The 16,389-nt window shown below is 50.7% G+C and overlaps 1 protein-coding gene across 1 annotated transcript; it reads right to left on the bottom strand.

Annotated features, from left to right (window-relative positions):
* Positions 1-478: 478 nt before the first annotated feature.
* On the bottom strand, positions 479-16,019 carry TM9SF4 (transmembrane 9 superfamily member 4). Its single transcript, XM_063172364.1, has 18 exons — positions 15,930-16,019; positions 10,829-10,942; positions 9,266-9,365; positions 8,752-8,920; positions 8,533-8,662; positions 8,065-8,188; positions 7,141-7,259; positions 6,917-7,028; positions 6,430-6,500; positions 5,873-6,005; positions 5,291-5,372; positions 5,125-5,200; positions 4,716-4,799; positions 4,362-4,537; positions 3,993-4,056; positions 3,354-3,473; positions 2,820-2,909; positions 479-2,496 (listed from the first exon to the last, which is right to left on the bottom strand). Exons 1-18 carry the CDS (start codon positions 16,017-16,019, stop codon positions 2,347-2,349), a joined length of 2,004 nt encoding a protein of 667 aa, XP_063028434.1. The 3' UTR covers positions 479-2,346.
* Positions 16,020-16,389: the final 370 nt, after the last annotated feature.

Below are 16,389 nucleotides of genomic sequence, written 5' to 3' on the forward strand. Positions count from 1 at the left end.
GCCACACACCCCCCAGCAGAAACACACAAGCTCTGGGAAGCCAATGGAGCTGGAAGCCAACGCTGAGGGCTCAGCTTCTGCAGCAGCATCACTCCTCAAACTCCCTTGTGAGCTGTCCTCTCCCCTCTGCTGCTCTGAAGAGCCAGCACTGCCATCCAACAGTTCTGCCACTCTGCCCCTCAGTGCCACACATCAAACAACGTGTCCCACACCAGACACGAGGTGCTGAAGTGATCTTACCCAGCAGCACAGCAGCAGCAGATCCAAATGCTACAACTGGTGGCACAATCACAATATATGGCAGCATTCAGGGCATGCCACACTGGGAGAAACTTAGTTTACCAGGAGAAAAATATTACAAAGAAAGCCAGAGTATTCCAAGCTCTGCTTCTGGCTGAAGCCACACGTCACAGACAGACCAAACATTACAAAAAGAAATTCTCCAGAAGTGGCTTAGGAGAACCCAAGAGAGCAGGACGACAGGACAATGGCAGATTTATTTACAATAGGACACAAAGAATACATACATTAATTAAAAATTACAAAGAATACAGAGAAAACACTTCAGGGAAAGGAGAGAAATCAATGCTGGCTGAGCCTCTCCACTGGGGCAGGGGCAGAAGAAAAAAAGAAAAAAAAAATCAACAAAAATCTCAGAGAGGGACCTCAAATCAGAACTGACACAGGATTCCACAGCACAGTTGGCTCACACATCCCCTCCTCCTTTTTTCCATCCATGATTCCTGGCTGATTAGATTTGGGCATGACGGGCAGGGCCAATGGGAAGGGACACAGGCCCTTCCATGGACCTGGTGGAAACTTATGGCAATTGGGGCTTAAAAAGGCCCCAAAGCCCTCCCTGGGATCAAGGAGGGCTTTGGACAGCTTTGGGTTGGAATGATGTGACCTGTGGCAGCTGGTCATTGGAAGACCTTACTCCAAGAAGAAAAGTTTTCATAGATCTCACTAGAAAAAACTCTCCTCTGTAGTCCTGGCTGAATCCAGTGAGTCTGGGGATGGAGGGAGCCTTCACTGCAACATGGAACCTTTTTACTGATAAACATCACTGAAGTGACCAAAACAAAAGAAAACAAACCACAACCCAACTTTAACCTCTTTTAAAAAGAGCTTCTCATGGTCTGATTCAGGCATCAAGCCATGGGAAAAGAAGAGCTCATGTCAGCTATCCAGAAGAGCTCTGTTTTTTGTGGAGAAGAACAAAATACAGCTATGGGGTGTACACTTTTCCTGTTCCCTGGAGGTAGAGAATTTCAGAGGAGGAGCAGAGAGCAGCAAGGGCAGTCAGAGGACAGGGCCAGTGAGAGAGCCCCACTCCCAGCCATGGGACAGCTCACGGGGCCACCTGCCTGTGCCAGCCCCCTCAGCATGGCCTGCACTGCCCTTGGGCAGCTCGGGCCCAACACTGCCTCAGATCACTTGGCACTAACACCACGGCACCAGAGCCATCCCTGCAGGCTCTTCAGGATCCCAGTGGCATTCCCAGGAAGGAGCCTGCCCTGATTCCTCACTCATCCAGAGCAGAGCTATTGACAGAACAAACTCTGGTAGTTACCTCACACATCCTTCCAGTCCTGTATTCAGCACAACCACATCACTTCCACCAGGACCTTTTGTCCTGCCTTCTGCAGGAGAGGCAATCCCACCCTCCCACACGGCCTGTGCTGTCCGAGGCTGGAGGGAGCAGCGGTGCTGAAGGTTGCTCAAGCTCTCTCAGGGTGAAATTGCACTTCCCAGGCTCGGAATGGCACCTCCAGCAAATTGTAAACGAGCCAAAGCCGGGACTTCGGCGATCGGAGCGCGCCAGGCTCCCGCTGGGTGAGCCTTGAGGCTCCGCTTGTTCTGCCATAGTCAAGCTCCCTCTTCTGTGCAGACACGAAGGCAGGAGAAAAACCCAGTCTGATACTTGTCTGAAGAGTCTCCCTGAATCCTAGAGCACCCCAGGGGCTGGAAGAAAACGTTTTCACAAGTGTTTCCACTGCTGTCTCAAATCCGTTCATCATCAACATAAAAAAAAGGATGGATTAGCAAAAAGGGGGTTTACTTATACAGAGGGACATCTCTCTGCTAAAAAACTCCCTCAAATATGGAACAGGATAATAAAGTTAAAATGTAAGGTATCTACAGACCCCTTTTCCCCGCAGAAGTAGCCCAGAATCCATGTACACTGTGCCAAAGTTACATTCCAAATCGAGGAGTTAATTATTTCTCTTGTGACTCTCCCACTGGATTTTTTGTTTCCTTAAAAAGAGCTGGGAGAAGATGTCCCTGTCCCTCCTGGGAGGACACGTGTTCAGAGGTGTCTGATTCCTGCTGGGGGCTCCAGCTTCAGTCGATTTTCACGGCGGCATAGATCTTCCTCACGAACATGTAGGCTGCGTAGAAGCCAATGGTGCCCGTCAGGAGCCAGAAGGACAGGACCATGAGGGCAGTGTAGCCAAAGTACAGTAAGGAGGGAATGAACTCAACAATATCCAGCTGAAAGGGAAGAGGATGAAAAAAGTCAGCGAAATAACGCACAAAGATGACAAACCAACCAGTGCCCTCTGCAAGGAGAGCGCTGGCAAAGGGAGGAAAATTTTCATTTTTGTCCAGCTGAAGGGAGATTCCCTATGAGGTGGGGTCAGGGAATGCTGCTCTGTGCAAGTCCTGGGGCACCTACACCCTCCTCTCCTGTCTGGAAGGGCTGTGAGCACTGCCTTGGGCTGGCATGGGCAGACTGGCCCTCAGCAGGCCCACTGTTTCCTTTCCCAAATCCCACAGTCACCCCAAAAACGTGGCACTTCCACCCAGAGGAATACCTTGTTCACAAAGTAGAAGACAGCATAGATGAGCACGTAGAAGGCAGATCCTCCAGACACCAGGAAGGTTCTCCACCACCAGCGGTAATCCTGACAGGATAAAGAGCCTCATTATCCCCCCAGGACTTTCTTCTCCCCAGGCACTGCCTCAGGGAAGCTGTGACAGGGAGAACACCACCCATCTTCAAAGGAAATCCACAATGTGGGACTGGTGAACTTTTTCTGTTCAGAGCACCTGCTGGCCAAGGACATGGCTCACCTTTGGTCCTGCATTTTGTTTTGTATGTGGGGGGAATGGAACAGTTTGGGAACAGCTCAAAATACTCTGTGCCCAGCAAAACTCCTGGTATGGGACCACAGTTCCCAGCCTAACAGATAACCAAGGAGCTTTAATTCTCTTTACAGTGCAGAGATAATCACACCTGTGAAGCTGGGCCACACTGATCTTTGCTGAGCAGCAGCAATAATGTGATCTGTGCTTTTCCAGGAGCAGAGCACCCTCTGCTATCCAAATTACAAACATGGAAATCTCACCTCAGCACAGAGCTGGAAATACACCATGACAATGCTGATCTGGGAGCAGGATACCACCAGAATGATAAACACCAGGAAGAGGAAGCCAAAAAGGTAATAGAACTGGTTCTCCCAGATTGCCTGAAATAAACACACAGCAGGAATTGATTTCCATGTTACTGTCATCAATCACTGAACATGGGACTCACTCCTGGCAGCCAGCCAGGGGAAAATGAGGAGCCCCCTCAGCCTCACCTAGATGGAACCACAGATCCAATGCATTTCACAATGTCACTTTAGAGGATTCAGGTTGCAAAAAGGGGCACAAGGACCTCTGAGATATCTTGTTCATTCCCCTACATCTCCCAAGCAAATTCTTCCCCATCCATACAAGGTGAAAAATGGATAGCAGAGAACAGTGACTGTCTCAAGACCAGGACTCCTCCTTGATGTAATGTTACAGTAAATTTTGTCTTTACCACCAAGTTACCAGGAGAGTCCCATAGCTCTCCCTGGGAACTACTGAATGGCCTGGAAGAGACCAGCTACCTCTTCAGAGAACACAGGAACAGGAGACTGCTCCAGTGCAAGGCCCCTCCCTTTCAAAAGCTTTGGCATGAAAAGAATCCCATTGAGGAAGACAGTGGGTTAAATGCTTACACTGAAAATGAAGAACAGCTCAATGAACATGGCTCCAAAAGGCAGAATACCAGCCATGAGGATCCTACAGAGCAGAAACAAAAACCATAAGCAGCACAATATAACTGGACATTAAAAATTCCTTGTAAACACACAGCACAGTCCAAGCAAAGGCTCTACATTTCCAGATTACTAAATTTCACAGGCAATGGCACAGCTGCTCCCACTGCTAAGTACCCCTCATACCACATCCAAATTATCAATGTCGTCTCAAGGAACCCAATCTGCCATCTGTCCATGTCCAGAGAGCAGCAGGTGACCCTCAGCAACCCAAGGGGACCAAGGGGAGGGGATTTAACTCACCATATTTCCCAGACACTGATCACTCACCCCACAAATTTGTTCATATACCACCTCTGCTCCGGGATCTGCCTGGGAATCTGATTTGTCCGTACAGGATTGTCATAGGGCTGCTTGCGAAATCCAAAGTAGTAACCCAGGTAGACCAAGGGCAAGGAGATCCCAAACCACATGCACAGCAAGGCCACCATGGTAGGGAAAGGCACCTGGAATCACACCAAGAGCCACAGAAGTGAGGCTGACAGCTCTCCTGCCCTGGGGACTGATGTCATAGGCCAAGCCAACTTGTCACCCACTTGGAAAGGTCTGGGAAGCCAAGTGGGTCCCTCTCAGCCCAGTGACCCTGTCCCACCCAGCAGGCCCCAGGCTGAGGGTGGCACCTACCGCACCAGAGGAGTGTTTCCCCCAGATGAAGCAGTTGAGGACAAAGCAGATGCCAAAGACAACGCCCGGGTACAGCGTCGCTGTCTGCAAGAGGAACCACAGCATAAGAGAAAGCACCTGATTCCTCAGCCAGATGTTCCTATGGAATGAGTCCATCCCTGAGACAAGGCACTTGTGGAGAAGTGTCCCTTTTGTTACAGGAAAAGGACACAGAGCTGGGCTGTGGGGAGGATCTTGGACAATCCTCTTGGCTCTGGTGGTGCCTTTTCTGTACAGCTACAAGGACTCAACCCACAGCAAATGTGGACCTCAGCCAGACTGTGTCCAGCTACCACAAACATGTGGAGCTTATCCACAGATTCTGCCATCAGCAAACCAGGATAAACAGCACAGAACGTCCAAGACTCACACAAAAGGCTCCCTTCTTCCATCGATGGCCCTTCAGAGTCCGGTATAAGCGGCCAGCAAAGAATCCACCAAAAACCCTGCATAGAAACAAGCCAAATCAATGAAAATGAGCTGCTGTAGCTGGGGGGAGGCAGGACAGCACAGGGGGAAGCTGTGGAGGCACCTACCCCATGAACATGAAGAGGAAGCAGGCAGTTGTCATCAGCGCGCCCCGGCTCGAAGGCGACAGCATCCCCAGCATAGCAACAACTGCAGAGGGAACAGGACAAGGAACAGCAGCTCTGAGGGACATGTGCTGCAGCAGCTCAAGGACAGGGGCCTGTCCCATCTGCAGCCCACAGCTGCCTGCAATCCCTGCACAGCCTGATTTCCTTCACAGCATAATGTATCCAGAGCCTCCAGCACCGGGCAGAGAGGAAGGCACAGCTTTGATTTCAGCTACAGACCATGCTTCAGCCCCAGCTTCCCCAGGGATGGGAGCAGGTGCAGCTCAGCAGGCAAGGCACACCTGTGCAGAAGTCCCCCAGTCCACTATCAGCCAGGGCTCACAGCTTGGCAAAGGAAATAAAATCACACAAAGCTGCCTTCAGCTGGGCAATGTCATCCAGCAGTTCAGTATCTGCCCAGGCTGATGGCAACAGGAAACTGCTTCATGGGCCTCATTCCAGCTAAAGTGAGCACAGGGTGAAATCAAACATCCTCGAGCATCATTCGTGTTACAGCCACCCTGTGCAACATGTGCCACTTACAGATGACAATCAGGATCATACAGAAGAGCTGAATTCCAGAACCCAGGAGAGAGCTGAGGATCATAGGATACTGTGGAGGCCTGAAGACATCTCCATGCACAAGTTTCCAACCAGATTCCTCCATTGTATCTTCCTATAGCAACAACAGAAAAAGGAAGTTATTTAGATGTGATACATTAGTGGAAATTAAAGTCCTACCACAGCCAGCCTAAGAGGTTAACTTTCCTGGATCCAGTTTTTCTATTAATTTTACCACTCTAGCCAAGAAACTTCTTTCCTCTTGGGCTAAAACAGCTGAGACCTGAATTGTCAGTGCCAGGACACACTTTACAGAGCTGTCTGCAGTCACTCCTTAGGTCTGAAGACATCCTAACTAGTATATGACTGTTCAGGCAAAAAAAGGTGTGTGACAGCACAACACAACTGCCCATCCCATGGCCAAGGCTCAAAGGAAAACAGGGGCAAGGGAAGAGACAATACAGCCAAGTCTGCACACTGGATCCCTCCTGGCCTGTGCTTCCCTCCCTCCAATCCCAGCCCAAGGAACAAATACATACAATGTCATCCTCTTTGTTGTAGTTGGCAATGTCCTTCCGCAGAGTCCGGATGATGATCATGCTGAGAATCCCTGAAAACAAGCACAGAGCTCAGCTCAGAGGCTCCCACAGGGCTGTGTTGCTCTCAAGCTGTGCAACTACATGGCTCCCACCAACACTGTTCTGGCTGGGAGAGGAGGCCTTGAGTCATCAGCAAAGACAGAAACAAAACCCCAAGGAGCAGGGAAGGCAGTATTCCAGCAGAAATGGGGCATTGTGGCTTTCTTGTGGGTTTTTTTGCTCCGTCAATGACCCCAGTATGAGAAAGGCTGGTAAATGCCTGACCCCACAGGACACTGTTTGAACTGGGAGGCTTTAAATTGGTTCCTGCTCCTTCTGACCAGGTTCAGATATTGCCACATGCTCCTTGAGCCACCTGCAGCTAAGGCTTAAAGAAAATTCCCTGCAGATGATGGTAAAGCTTCCCTCTCCCCACACATCCACTCACCTGAAAGGAAAAAGACGACCACAACCGAGTTAATGATGGAGAACCAGTGGATCTGCACGTCACTCATGGTCAGGTACGTGTCCCAGCGGGAAGCCCACTTAATGTCACTTTCCTGAAAGAACAGGAGAGTTCTCCTCACACCAGCACACTCCCAATGTCTTCCACAACTCCAGTGACAGACACTTGGAGCATCACTGCCAGCCAGCTCCCCAGTAGTGCCTCACCTCCCAGTGCACAGAGTAGGTGAAGAGCAACTGGTTCTCTTTAGTGGGATCTATTTCCTGAGGGGCAGAGCCCGTGGCTTCAGGCAGGGTGCACATGCTCTTCTCATCAGCCTTCAAGTCTGTGAAGGAAAGCAGAGCACACAGTGAGCCCTTCCCTCAGGCACCACTTGTCCCACTGAGCATCACCCTGAGGGCACTGGGTTGCAGTAATTCCAGGTGGGGAAGCACTCGCTCCTTGCTCACCTGCTCTGCAGTTTGCAAAACTACTCTCCTGACCAGCAGTGGAGCACCATTAACAAGCTTTCAGGAAAGCTATGCACAGGGCTCTCCTTAACTGGAAGGATAAAAGCCAGAGGTTCTGAAGCCAAGGATCTAGACCATGAACAAATCCTCTATTCCACATGACATGGTGAGAATCAAGACCTCTGCAGCAGTGCCTGCCCTGCCAGAGGGAGCTGTGTGGGGTGATCCACATCATGAGCAACTGCCCTTCTAGACACCCTTTTCCACTGGGCTCGCTGAGGTAGGAATTCTTTCCCCTAAGCATTATTTTTAAATTTCAATTCCCCAGAACAGTTCCAAACATCCTGTGTGTCCCTGAACCAGCACAGAGTGTCCCAGTCAGGGAGATCTGTGCCACAGCAAGAGCCAGAATGCCAGACATGCCTCATACCAGATGACACAGTGCAAAAAAATCCAACCCCAAAACCTCAAATTCAGATCTTTTTACAGGAATTGATTTCCCATGGATTGCAGTTCATGGATACGTCTCTATTGTTGGTACTTCCTTAATAACAAAGTGGTTTATTATTCTTGTAATTTAGACTCATTTCTGTGCCCTGTGAAGCAACAATTGGCACTCTGATACATTTTGTCCATATAGGAGATTGTTCCCTCTTGCTCCCCTCCTCAAGGGTCTCTTACCTTCCAGTTTAATGCTTTGGGGAATCACCTCAAAGCGCACCACCCTGTAGGTGTGCTCCTGGCTCTCTTCCACATCCTCTCTGTGGTAGTAAAGGATGAAGGAGAGGTGGTTGTGCAGGTAGAACTGAAACAGTGACATAAAATAAAACATCAGCACCCTGTGGGAGGAAGAAGCAAAGCTGAGAAGTAACAACTGCAGAAAACATCTTCAGTGAGGGAAAACTCAGTCTTGGGGGCACAGTGCCTTTGCTCTGCTGAGGGGAAGCCACTGCGTGAGCCTGTCCAAAGTTACACGGTGAACAAAAGCAAGGACTCCTGCCTTTCCCACCTTCCCACAAGAGACCCTTCTCTCATATTTCCACTATTAATAAAACCTTTTGCATTCCCAATTCTGATACTCTCTGGCGGACCTCTAACAGACACCCAGATCTCCTCCAGGCACCCCCACACAGCACCTCAGTTCTCTACCTTGTTACCATCCATAAAGCCAAGCCTGTATCCATGCTCGAACTGCACATCCTTCTCCTTCTTCTTCTCCTCTTCCTCACGATTGGAATAAAACTCCAGCCGTGTTGCCACAGGGAGGTTATCAGCAATGCTGAAAAGATCAAATTTGAACAGATTTCAGAACAATTTTGTCCACAGCACCAAATCCCCCCAACACAAACCCATGCCTCAGTGACTCACAGGTGGACGTAGTAATCCTCCCTGATGCGCTCGGCGATGAGCTTGCTCTGCTCCACTGTCAGAGTCACTGGCTTGTTGGGAAAGTTGCACAGAACTTCACATTTCTTCTCCACATTCATGGAAACCTGGAAAGGTGTATTTACAATTCGGTCCCCTCGAAGAACCTCACCTGGAAAAGGGAAAACACGGGCAGGGTTGGAGACTGACAGGCTTCCTGCTGCTGATCCTGCTGCAGGGACCACAGGAAGCTCCTTTGCTAGCCCAGGTGCAAGGATAAGATTGCAAGTCAGTACAGCTACTTTGTTGGAAGTATCAAGGCCTGCTTATGGATCAGGTTACAGCTCTTCATCAGGACAGGCATTTCCAGTGTCCAGCACATGGACACTGCTGTTTGCAGACAGCCAGCACACAGTGAATCAGAGGAAGCAGCTTCTCTCAGCTCAGCAGAAGGGACACTTGCAATTGCTTTTACCCCTGTAACCATCCCCCTACACATAGTCTGACAGGTACACACCGAGGTTCTCAGCCTTGTAGGTGATCTTGCTGGGCTGGCAGAAGGGCAGTGAGTAGTACTCATAGGGCAGCTGGGTCCGGGAGCTCGTCAGCTTCACAGCCTGCAGGAGGAATGGAAGGATTATCCCCAGGAAAAAACTTCAGATAATTTCCTGTCCTCTCAGCATCATCTAGAAGCTGATGCCTACTTCAAAACACCTTCCATAAAGCTCACTTCCAGAAGATATTACTACTACTACTACTATTAAAAATAGTAACAGAGACAGATGTTCCTGAGAGACTTCCAGTAGCAATTCATTCACAGAGAAACACTCAAAGAACAAAACATGGTGGTTTCACAAATTTATGTCTCAGTGGAGTCCTAAGAAACAACAAAGACCTCAAAAGAGATTCAAGAATCACATTTCATACAAGATTTCCTCAAACAAAAATTCACATCCCACTGGGCTTGAGGTCTGGCCTCCAGTGCTATGGAGAGTTCAGCAATTTTAATCTCTGCAAGGAAAGCCAGAGAGCCATCAATCTGGGAAGACAAGGTGACCAACCACAAACATTCCTGGAGAGTTTCCACAAATCACAGGGTACAGGGAAGTGCAGAGACATACTACAACAGCCAAGACCACAGTTGCTCAGAAAAACAGAAGTGTTTTGTAACACAGCCAAGCTTGTTTATTGGAAAAGTGCTGGCAAACACACTGACTTGCCTAAGCACTTGAGGAAGCATTTAGCTCCTGAAATCCCTTTGAGAACAGCTATTCCAAAACCTTCTTCTTCTGGGAAGCTTACTGTAGCCACAGGCAAGTCTCATTTACTTAAAAATAGCCTATGTCTGGCAGTCTGTGGCCAAAGAGAAAACTGTGCCATGCTTCACGTGAGAGCAGCCAACCTCAGCAGCCCCAAGGGTGCTGGATTTGCTGAGACAGAGGCCACAGCTTTAGAAAAATAAATGAAATGGGCTGTAAATCACTGATGTCTGAAAGCAAAGCCCGCCTTCCTCGTGGATAGGTGCAGCAGCTCTGTCACTGAGTACCAGCAATGCTGCACAGGAACAGCCCTCAGCAAGGCTGGGCTGAAAGATCTGCAAGGCTCAAGGACAAACACCTCCACCTGGGAAGAGCTTCTCATGAATTTCCCTGAAAGCACAACATGAGCAAACTGGGTATTGAGAAGGTCTGATTCAGACCTTATTCCACCATTCACCTTCCACCCAAGGCACAATCTGCATAAGTACTTTTAGAGTCAGTATAATGCTGGAGAAATTAAATTCACTTCAAAGCCACAGTGAGAAAGGGAACCTTTTCCCAAACAGAGCAACATCTTGAGGACTTTGAAGGAATTTGACAGAAGGAATCTTGAAGGAATTTGGTAGAAGAGATCAAGGGCAAGAACAGGAATCATGTTGGGACCCGAACGCTGTGAAGCAGAGAACACATCTGAACACAAAATTTGCGCAACAGGATCCCCAAATTTAACTTTGCAGCCCATTTTAGCTGCTATGGTATAAAAAAGAAAAAGACAAAAAACCCCCACACCAAACAGAGTCACAGCACTGAGTTTGTCCTACCTTTATCTCCACGGGGTCATTGCGGTGGAAGTTGATGGGAGCCACCCCGGGTACGTAGAACGAATCTGTGCTGTGTAACAACAACAGCAGGCCCAGCACACATCTCAGCCTTTCCTGCAAAAAGGACAGGGAACAGTCAAACACAACAGAAACAGCATTAGAGATGGGCAACAACACTGGAAATGTTCATCCCAGACATCAGAAAGGCTGTGCAGTCAGGTGATTAAACAGAAATTAAATTCACAAAAGCTGTTCTTGGCTTTGTTTTGTGACTCTCATCACGTCACTTTCCAGTCAGCATGTTTCTGCCTCTTCATCTGCAATCAGGAAAACCTTGGCTTTGCTCAACCATAAGAAAAATGCCATTTTTATCTGCACCATGGGGCATCAAGCAGGCCATCACTTCACTTTTCTGCTCACCCCCACTGAGCTCCCTGTGCTAGAAAACTCCATGGATCAGCAGAGAAGAGGGCTGTAGCCCTGGCTGTGGGTGTGTGTCAGCGCTGCACAGCAGCAGCTGCCCTGGAGCTGAGTACAGATGGCTGCCCACAGGCAGAGGAGCAGTTACTGTGGTGTAACTGCACCAAAGGGACAGTCACATCACCACTCCCTCCTGCTGCATCACCACTCTGCTTTCCTCACCCCTCCAGGCCACAGCACAGCTCAGTAACATGGCACATCACTTTTTCATCCTTTTTTAGGGAGCAGGGTGACAAGTCAGGCTGGAAGGTTCAATTAACTCTATAGGGGCTCCAGGAGAACCCAGATCCTACCACAGCCACAGCAAACCCTTTATTTAACACACCTTGCTGCCTCCTCAGCCCCTCCCATTACCTCAGGTAACCCAGCTGAGCATGGGCAGGAAGGCTGTGAAATGAAAATCGAGCTTTAAAGAGTATTAGCCAGCAGCAGCTTGCCTGGATTAGGACATCAGCCCTGCTATAATCTCACAGCACTACTGGCTTCAGGCCCTTCTCCTGAACTCCCTGTGGTATGGCACCACTGGAAAACCAACAAAACCTGGTTTGGTTTGGGATAACTCTTGAGCTAATGCTGTAGATGTAAGAAACCAAATCCCCACTGTCCCTGTGCGTCCTCAGCGCTGTCAGTCTGTCTGACAGCACCAGAGGGAACACTCCACAGGCCAGGTGTGACAAACAGCAGCTCTGTCATGGGGATCCTTCCTCAGGTTGGGGGAAAAAAATAAAATAAAAAAAAATCTGTGTTTATTGCCCCCACACCCCTTTTTCTTCATCACCTTCCTCCTGTGTCATTCTAAGGCAAGGAAAGTACCTGGGCCCAGACACCTGTAAGGGCAAACCAGAGCATCCAGAATTAATGAAATTGAGCAGGATTTTAAAAAAAAAGGCAGAAGGGTCAGGGGGTTGAAAGTCTAAAATTTAAGATGCAAATGCTAGGCACCTACAGAAAATATGAATACTGAATCATCAGATACATGTGGGCTTCCAGTACCTGAAGGGAGCCTACAAGAAAAATTGAGAGAGACTACAAACCATGAAGTACAGGACAAGGGGGAACAGCTTTAAACTGACAGAGTAGGGATATCAGGAAGAAATTCTTCCTTGTGAGGGTGGTGAGGCCCTGGCACAGACTGCTCAGAGAAGCTGTGGCTGCCCCATCCCTGGAATTGCTCAAGACCAGGCTGGATGGAGTTTGGAGCAGCCTGGGATAGTGGAAGGTTTCCCTGTCCATGGAACAAAATGAGTTTTAAGGACCCTGCCAGCCCAAACCATGCTGTGATTCTCTGATCTTTTTTGCTTACAAAGGGGATTTTCAGATCTATTCTAAGCACAGCCAAATACACTTGGAGCAGGCATAAAGCCCCAGCTTGGAAACACTCTTGTTAAAGCTGCCTGACATTCAATACTGATCTGCCTTCAGGCAACATGGGGATTATTCTCTGTGCTTCACTAAATTTTGCCTTTCCAATCTTTAAAGGGAGTGCTCAGTGGCTCTCCACAGAGTAGGAAAATGTCTCCTGCATAGGGGAAGCAGTGGAAGGAATCTGCACTCTTGTCCCACACTGCACTCCAGCAACCTGCAGCCCTTTTCTCATTTGTCACTGAAGTGACAGACCTACACAGTGTTACTCCAAAACCAGAACCACACCACTGCCACCCCTGCCCCAGCAGGCTGGGAGGTGAAAAGACCAGGACAGGACTTTGGCAGCCACTCAGAAGACACACGAGCATGCAGGAGATGAAATTTTTGATGACAATTTTGGCAGAAATCAGGCTGTCTTTGCATACAGATGATGATGACTCAGGCAGCAACAGGAAAGACAAGAGGGTGACTCTAAAGCCTTGCCAGGAAAGAACAGTTGGTAGCAAGAAAAGAGAAAGCTGCTATGCAACAGGTGGGGAAAGCTTTGGAGTGAAATATGAAGGAAATGCCCAGTGCAGGCTCCTGAGCTGGCAGAGCACAGGGAGGCTGAAGCCAGGGCCTTACTCATCAGGACCTTTGTGCTTGTACTGACAAATGTGCCTCATCCTCTCCAAACAAAGGTAGCAGCTTAGAAATGTCAACATGGACACCCCCCAAGGCATCTGTGTGACTCATGGGCCTGGCCAGGTGATTGTATCACACGGGGGATTCCTGCAAGCTGAGTTCTCCCCTGTGCCAGGTCAGAACTTCCAGCAGGGAGCTCTGCTTTGGTTCAGTCACAGAGCCCTGGCAGACTCCCAGCAAACAGGACACACAGCTTCACAGCCTTTTCCATTTTACATTTCAAAAACATGCAAAAACCCCCTCCAATGATAATCTTGCATCTGAAGTGCCAGGAAATCATGTTATGGTGCAACAAGTAGCACAACAAATATGCACAACCCCAGACTGAGAAAAACCCAGCTGCAAGTAGGCAAGAATAGTTCAGATTGCCTAAGCCTGATTGTTTTCCCATAGGCAGACATGCAGGGACACCCTGTCTTAGGAGAATATAATCTCAATAAAAGAAGTAACTGCAGGAGCACAATCACCATTCCTGTCCCTCAGATCACAAGTTCACACACAAACCCTCTCCAAAAAGGCCCTTCTGGATAATTATCACCAGTCTTGGGGTTTGCAGACAACTCCAGATTTATCCCATTCAGAAAGACTAAAAACAACATTGCCACTTTCTGTGAATTCACAGAAGGCTCACAAACCACGCTGCCAAAACAGAGGATTTGTTCTCCAAACCCCAGTCTGACCCAGCATGAAGAGGCCCTAAAATACCCAGTTATTACCACACTTGTCCCTCCCTAGGACTTGTGGTCCCTCCAGCCACCACTGCCAGAGTCTGACATTTATTTAAGGGAAAGGGGAAACAGCAGCTGCTCCCTGGGGCACTCTGCAACAGCTCCAGCTGCTCCAGAGGGTCCATGGCCTGGCCATGTGCACCCAGGACATCCCTGCCCAGGTTACTGCCAACAACTTGAAGAAACTCTCAAGCAGCAGCAAATTCAAACATCAGAAATGAGCCAGTGCTGTACCAGGGTTGGTTTAGGTCTTAGGAGTTTCACAATCCACACAGGAACTGAAGAACAGAACACAGGATTTTTCAAAGACACAAAAAGGAATGAGGAAGTGACAGTGATGGATATCATGAATTGTCCCATCTCTTTTTGGCAGAGAAAGGCAAGAGGGACATCAAAGAGCCATAATCAAGAGTTGTTAATTTTCAAAGACAGCTTTGAAGAAAAACAGGGGAAACGACCTGTGCAGAGCCATTTGTCCAAATGGATTCACACAGCTCTCCCATTCCATTCCACTTACTGAAACTTTTTTTAAATGGTCACAGAAAGGGAGGAAAGCCACAACTCACTACTCTGTGGGAGCAAAAAAACCCAACAAGCTCCCTCACCTCGCAGAATGTAACCTTCATTCTGCCCTCAGGCACATTAGCAGGACAGAACAGTGCTAAAGGCACCCTGACCCTCACCCCCTTTTCCATGGGCTGCCTCCTTGGATGATCCTGACACCTGTTTGGATAAGCACATCTTTATTACATCCCTGCCCTGCTCACCCTGCACTGGAGGAGCCACCAGAGCCCTTCAGAAGGAGACAAGTGCTGCATTCACATTGACTTCAGAGCTCCTTTGACACCAGGAGAGCTGCTGGCAGCCTCCTCTGCCCTTCACACAACAGAGAGCCACGAGGAAATTCCCAGTAGGACCATGCCCAGCTCTCAGAGCCAGCCGAGCACTCCCTCCCCCGTGCCTGGGGGAAAGCCAGCAGGGTATGAAGATGCTGAAAGCAAATGAAAGGGAAACCTTGGCTCTCCCAGTCTCTCCATGAGTCACCTCACAGCCCAGCCAGCAGCGACCTTTGTATCAGCACACATCATTTATCCACACCGCTATTCCTGCATTGCCCTGCCACTAAAATACCCTCTATGAAAGCAAGGAGGAAATACGTTTGACTTCTACAAGACTTCAAGGCAGATAACAAATGTCTCAGCAGCTCGTTGTCTGCTCTGCGAGGTGGCACTGATGCTCCCCGGGAACACCTTCAGTTCTCTGAGGATTCAAGGAATAATTCAATAGTAATAACAGGGATGCTGAGACGCGGGAAGCGAAGCAGCTGCTCAAACCCGGACCCGATAACCACCACCAAGCATTTGTGAAACCACACAGAGCAAACAGAGCAACCGGCTCGGTGCTGGCATCAGCGGCGGGCCCAGGCTGGCAGCTCGGAAGGGAGGGCAGAGGATGTGCCGGTGCTCCCTGCAACCCGCCCGGCTCCGAGCCCCCGCCCGGCCCCTCCTGCCCCGACACCGCCGCGAACCGCACAAGGGAGCCAACTCTGCCGCCGAGGGAGCGCGGGGCAGGCGGGACAGGAGCCCGCCGGGCTGCCCAGGGCACCGAGCGGCGGCCCCAGCCCTGCCCTCCACAGGTGACACCGCCGGGAGACGCGGGGCAGCTGCCAGGCCCCGGCCGGGACCGGGGAGCCTCCTCCGTCCAGGGGCCGGGCCCGCATCCCTCCCAGCGCGGTGCAGATCCGGCCGCAGCCCCCGAAGCGAGCCCCGCGCCGGGAGCGCGGCCGGGCCGGGCCGGGCAGAGCGGGCGGGACGCGGGGCCGGGCCGGGCCCCGCCGCACTCACCATCGCCGCCGACGCCGCCATCTTGGATCCACGTGTCGGCGCTGCCGTCACCGGAAGCGGCGCGCGGTTGGCTGCGGGGCCGATCGCCATGGCGACCGCGGCGGCCGGGCAGGACCGCGCCGGGCGGCGGCGCTCCGCGCTCCCGGGGCCGGGCCCAGCGCACAGCCCGGATCGGCACAGCCCTCCTGCCGGGAGAGCCGGGGCGGGGGTCTCCGCTCCCGTCCCCAGCGGGTCTCCGGCCCCGCGAAGCCGGCTGGGGAGGGGGCGGGCCGCACCGCCATCTTTGCTGAGGGCAGCGGGCTTTGCACGGGGAGCGGGCGCGACGCTGCGGCCGCCATGTTTGGTGAGGGCGGCAGGGCCGGGCGGCGCCCGGAGCGTTCCGAACCTCCCGGTCCCTCCCGGTTCCTCCCGGTCCCTGCGGTGCCACCCGGGCGGTCCGCGGCCCGGGCCTGCTCAGAGG

This window comes from Melospiza melodia, chromosome 19 (genome assembly GCF_035770615.1).
Source record: "Melospiza melodia melodia isolate bMelMel2 chromosome 19, bMelMel2.pri, whole genome shotgun sequence".
NCBI lineage: Eukaryota > Metazoa > Chordata > Aves > Passeriformes > Passerellidae > Melospiza > Melospiza melodia.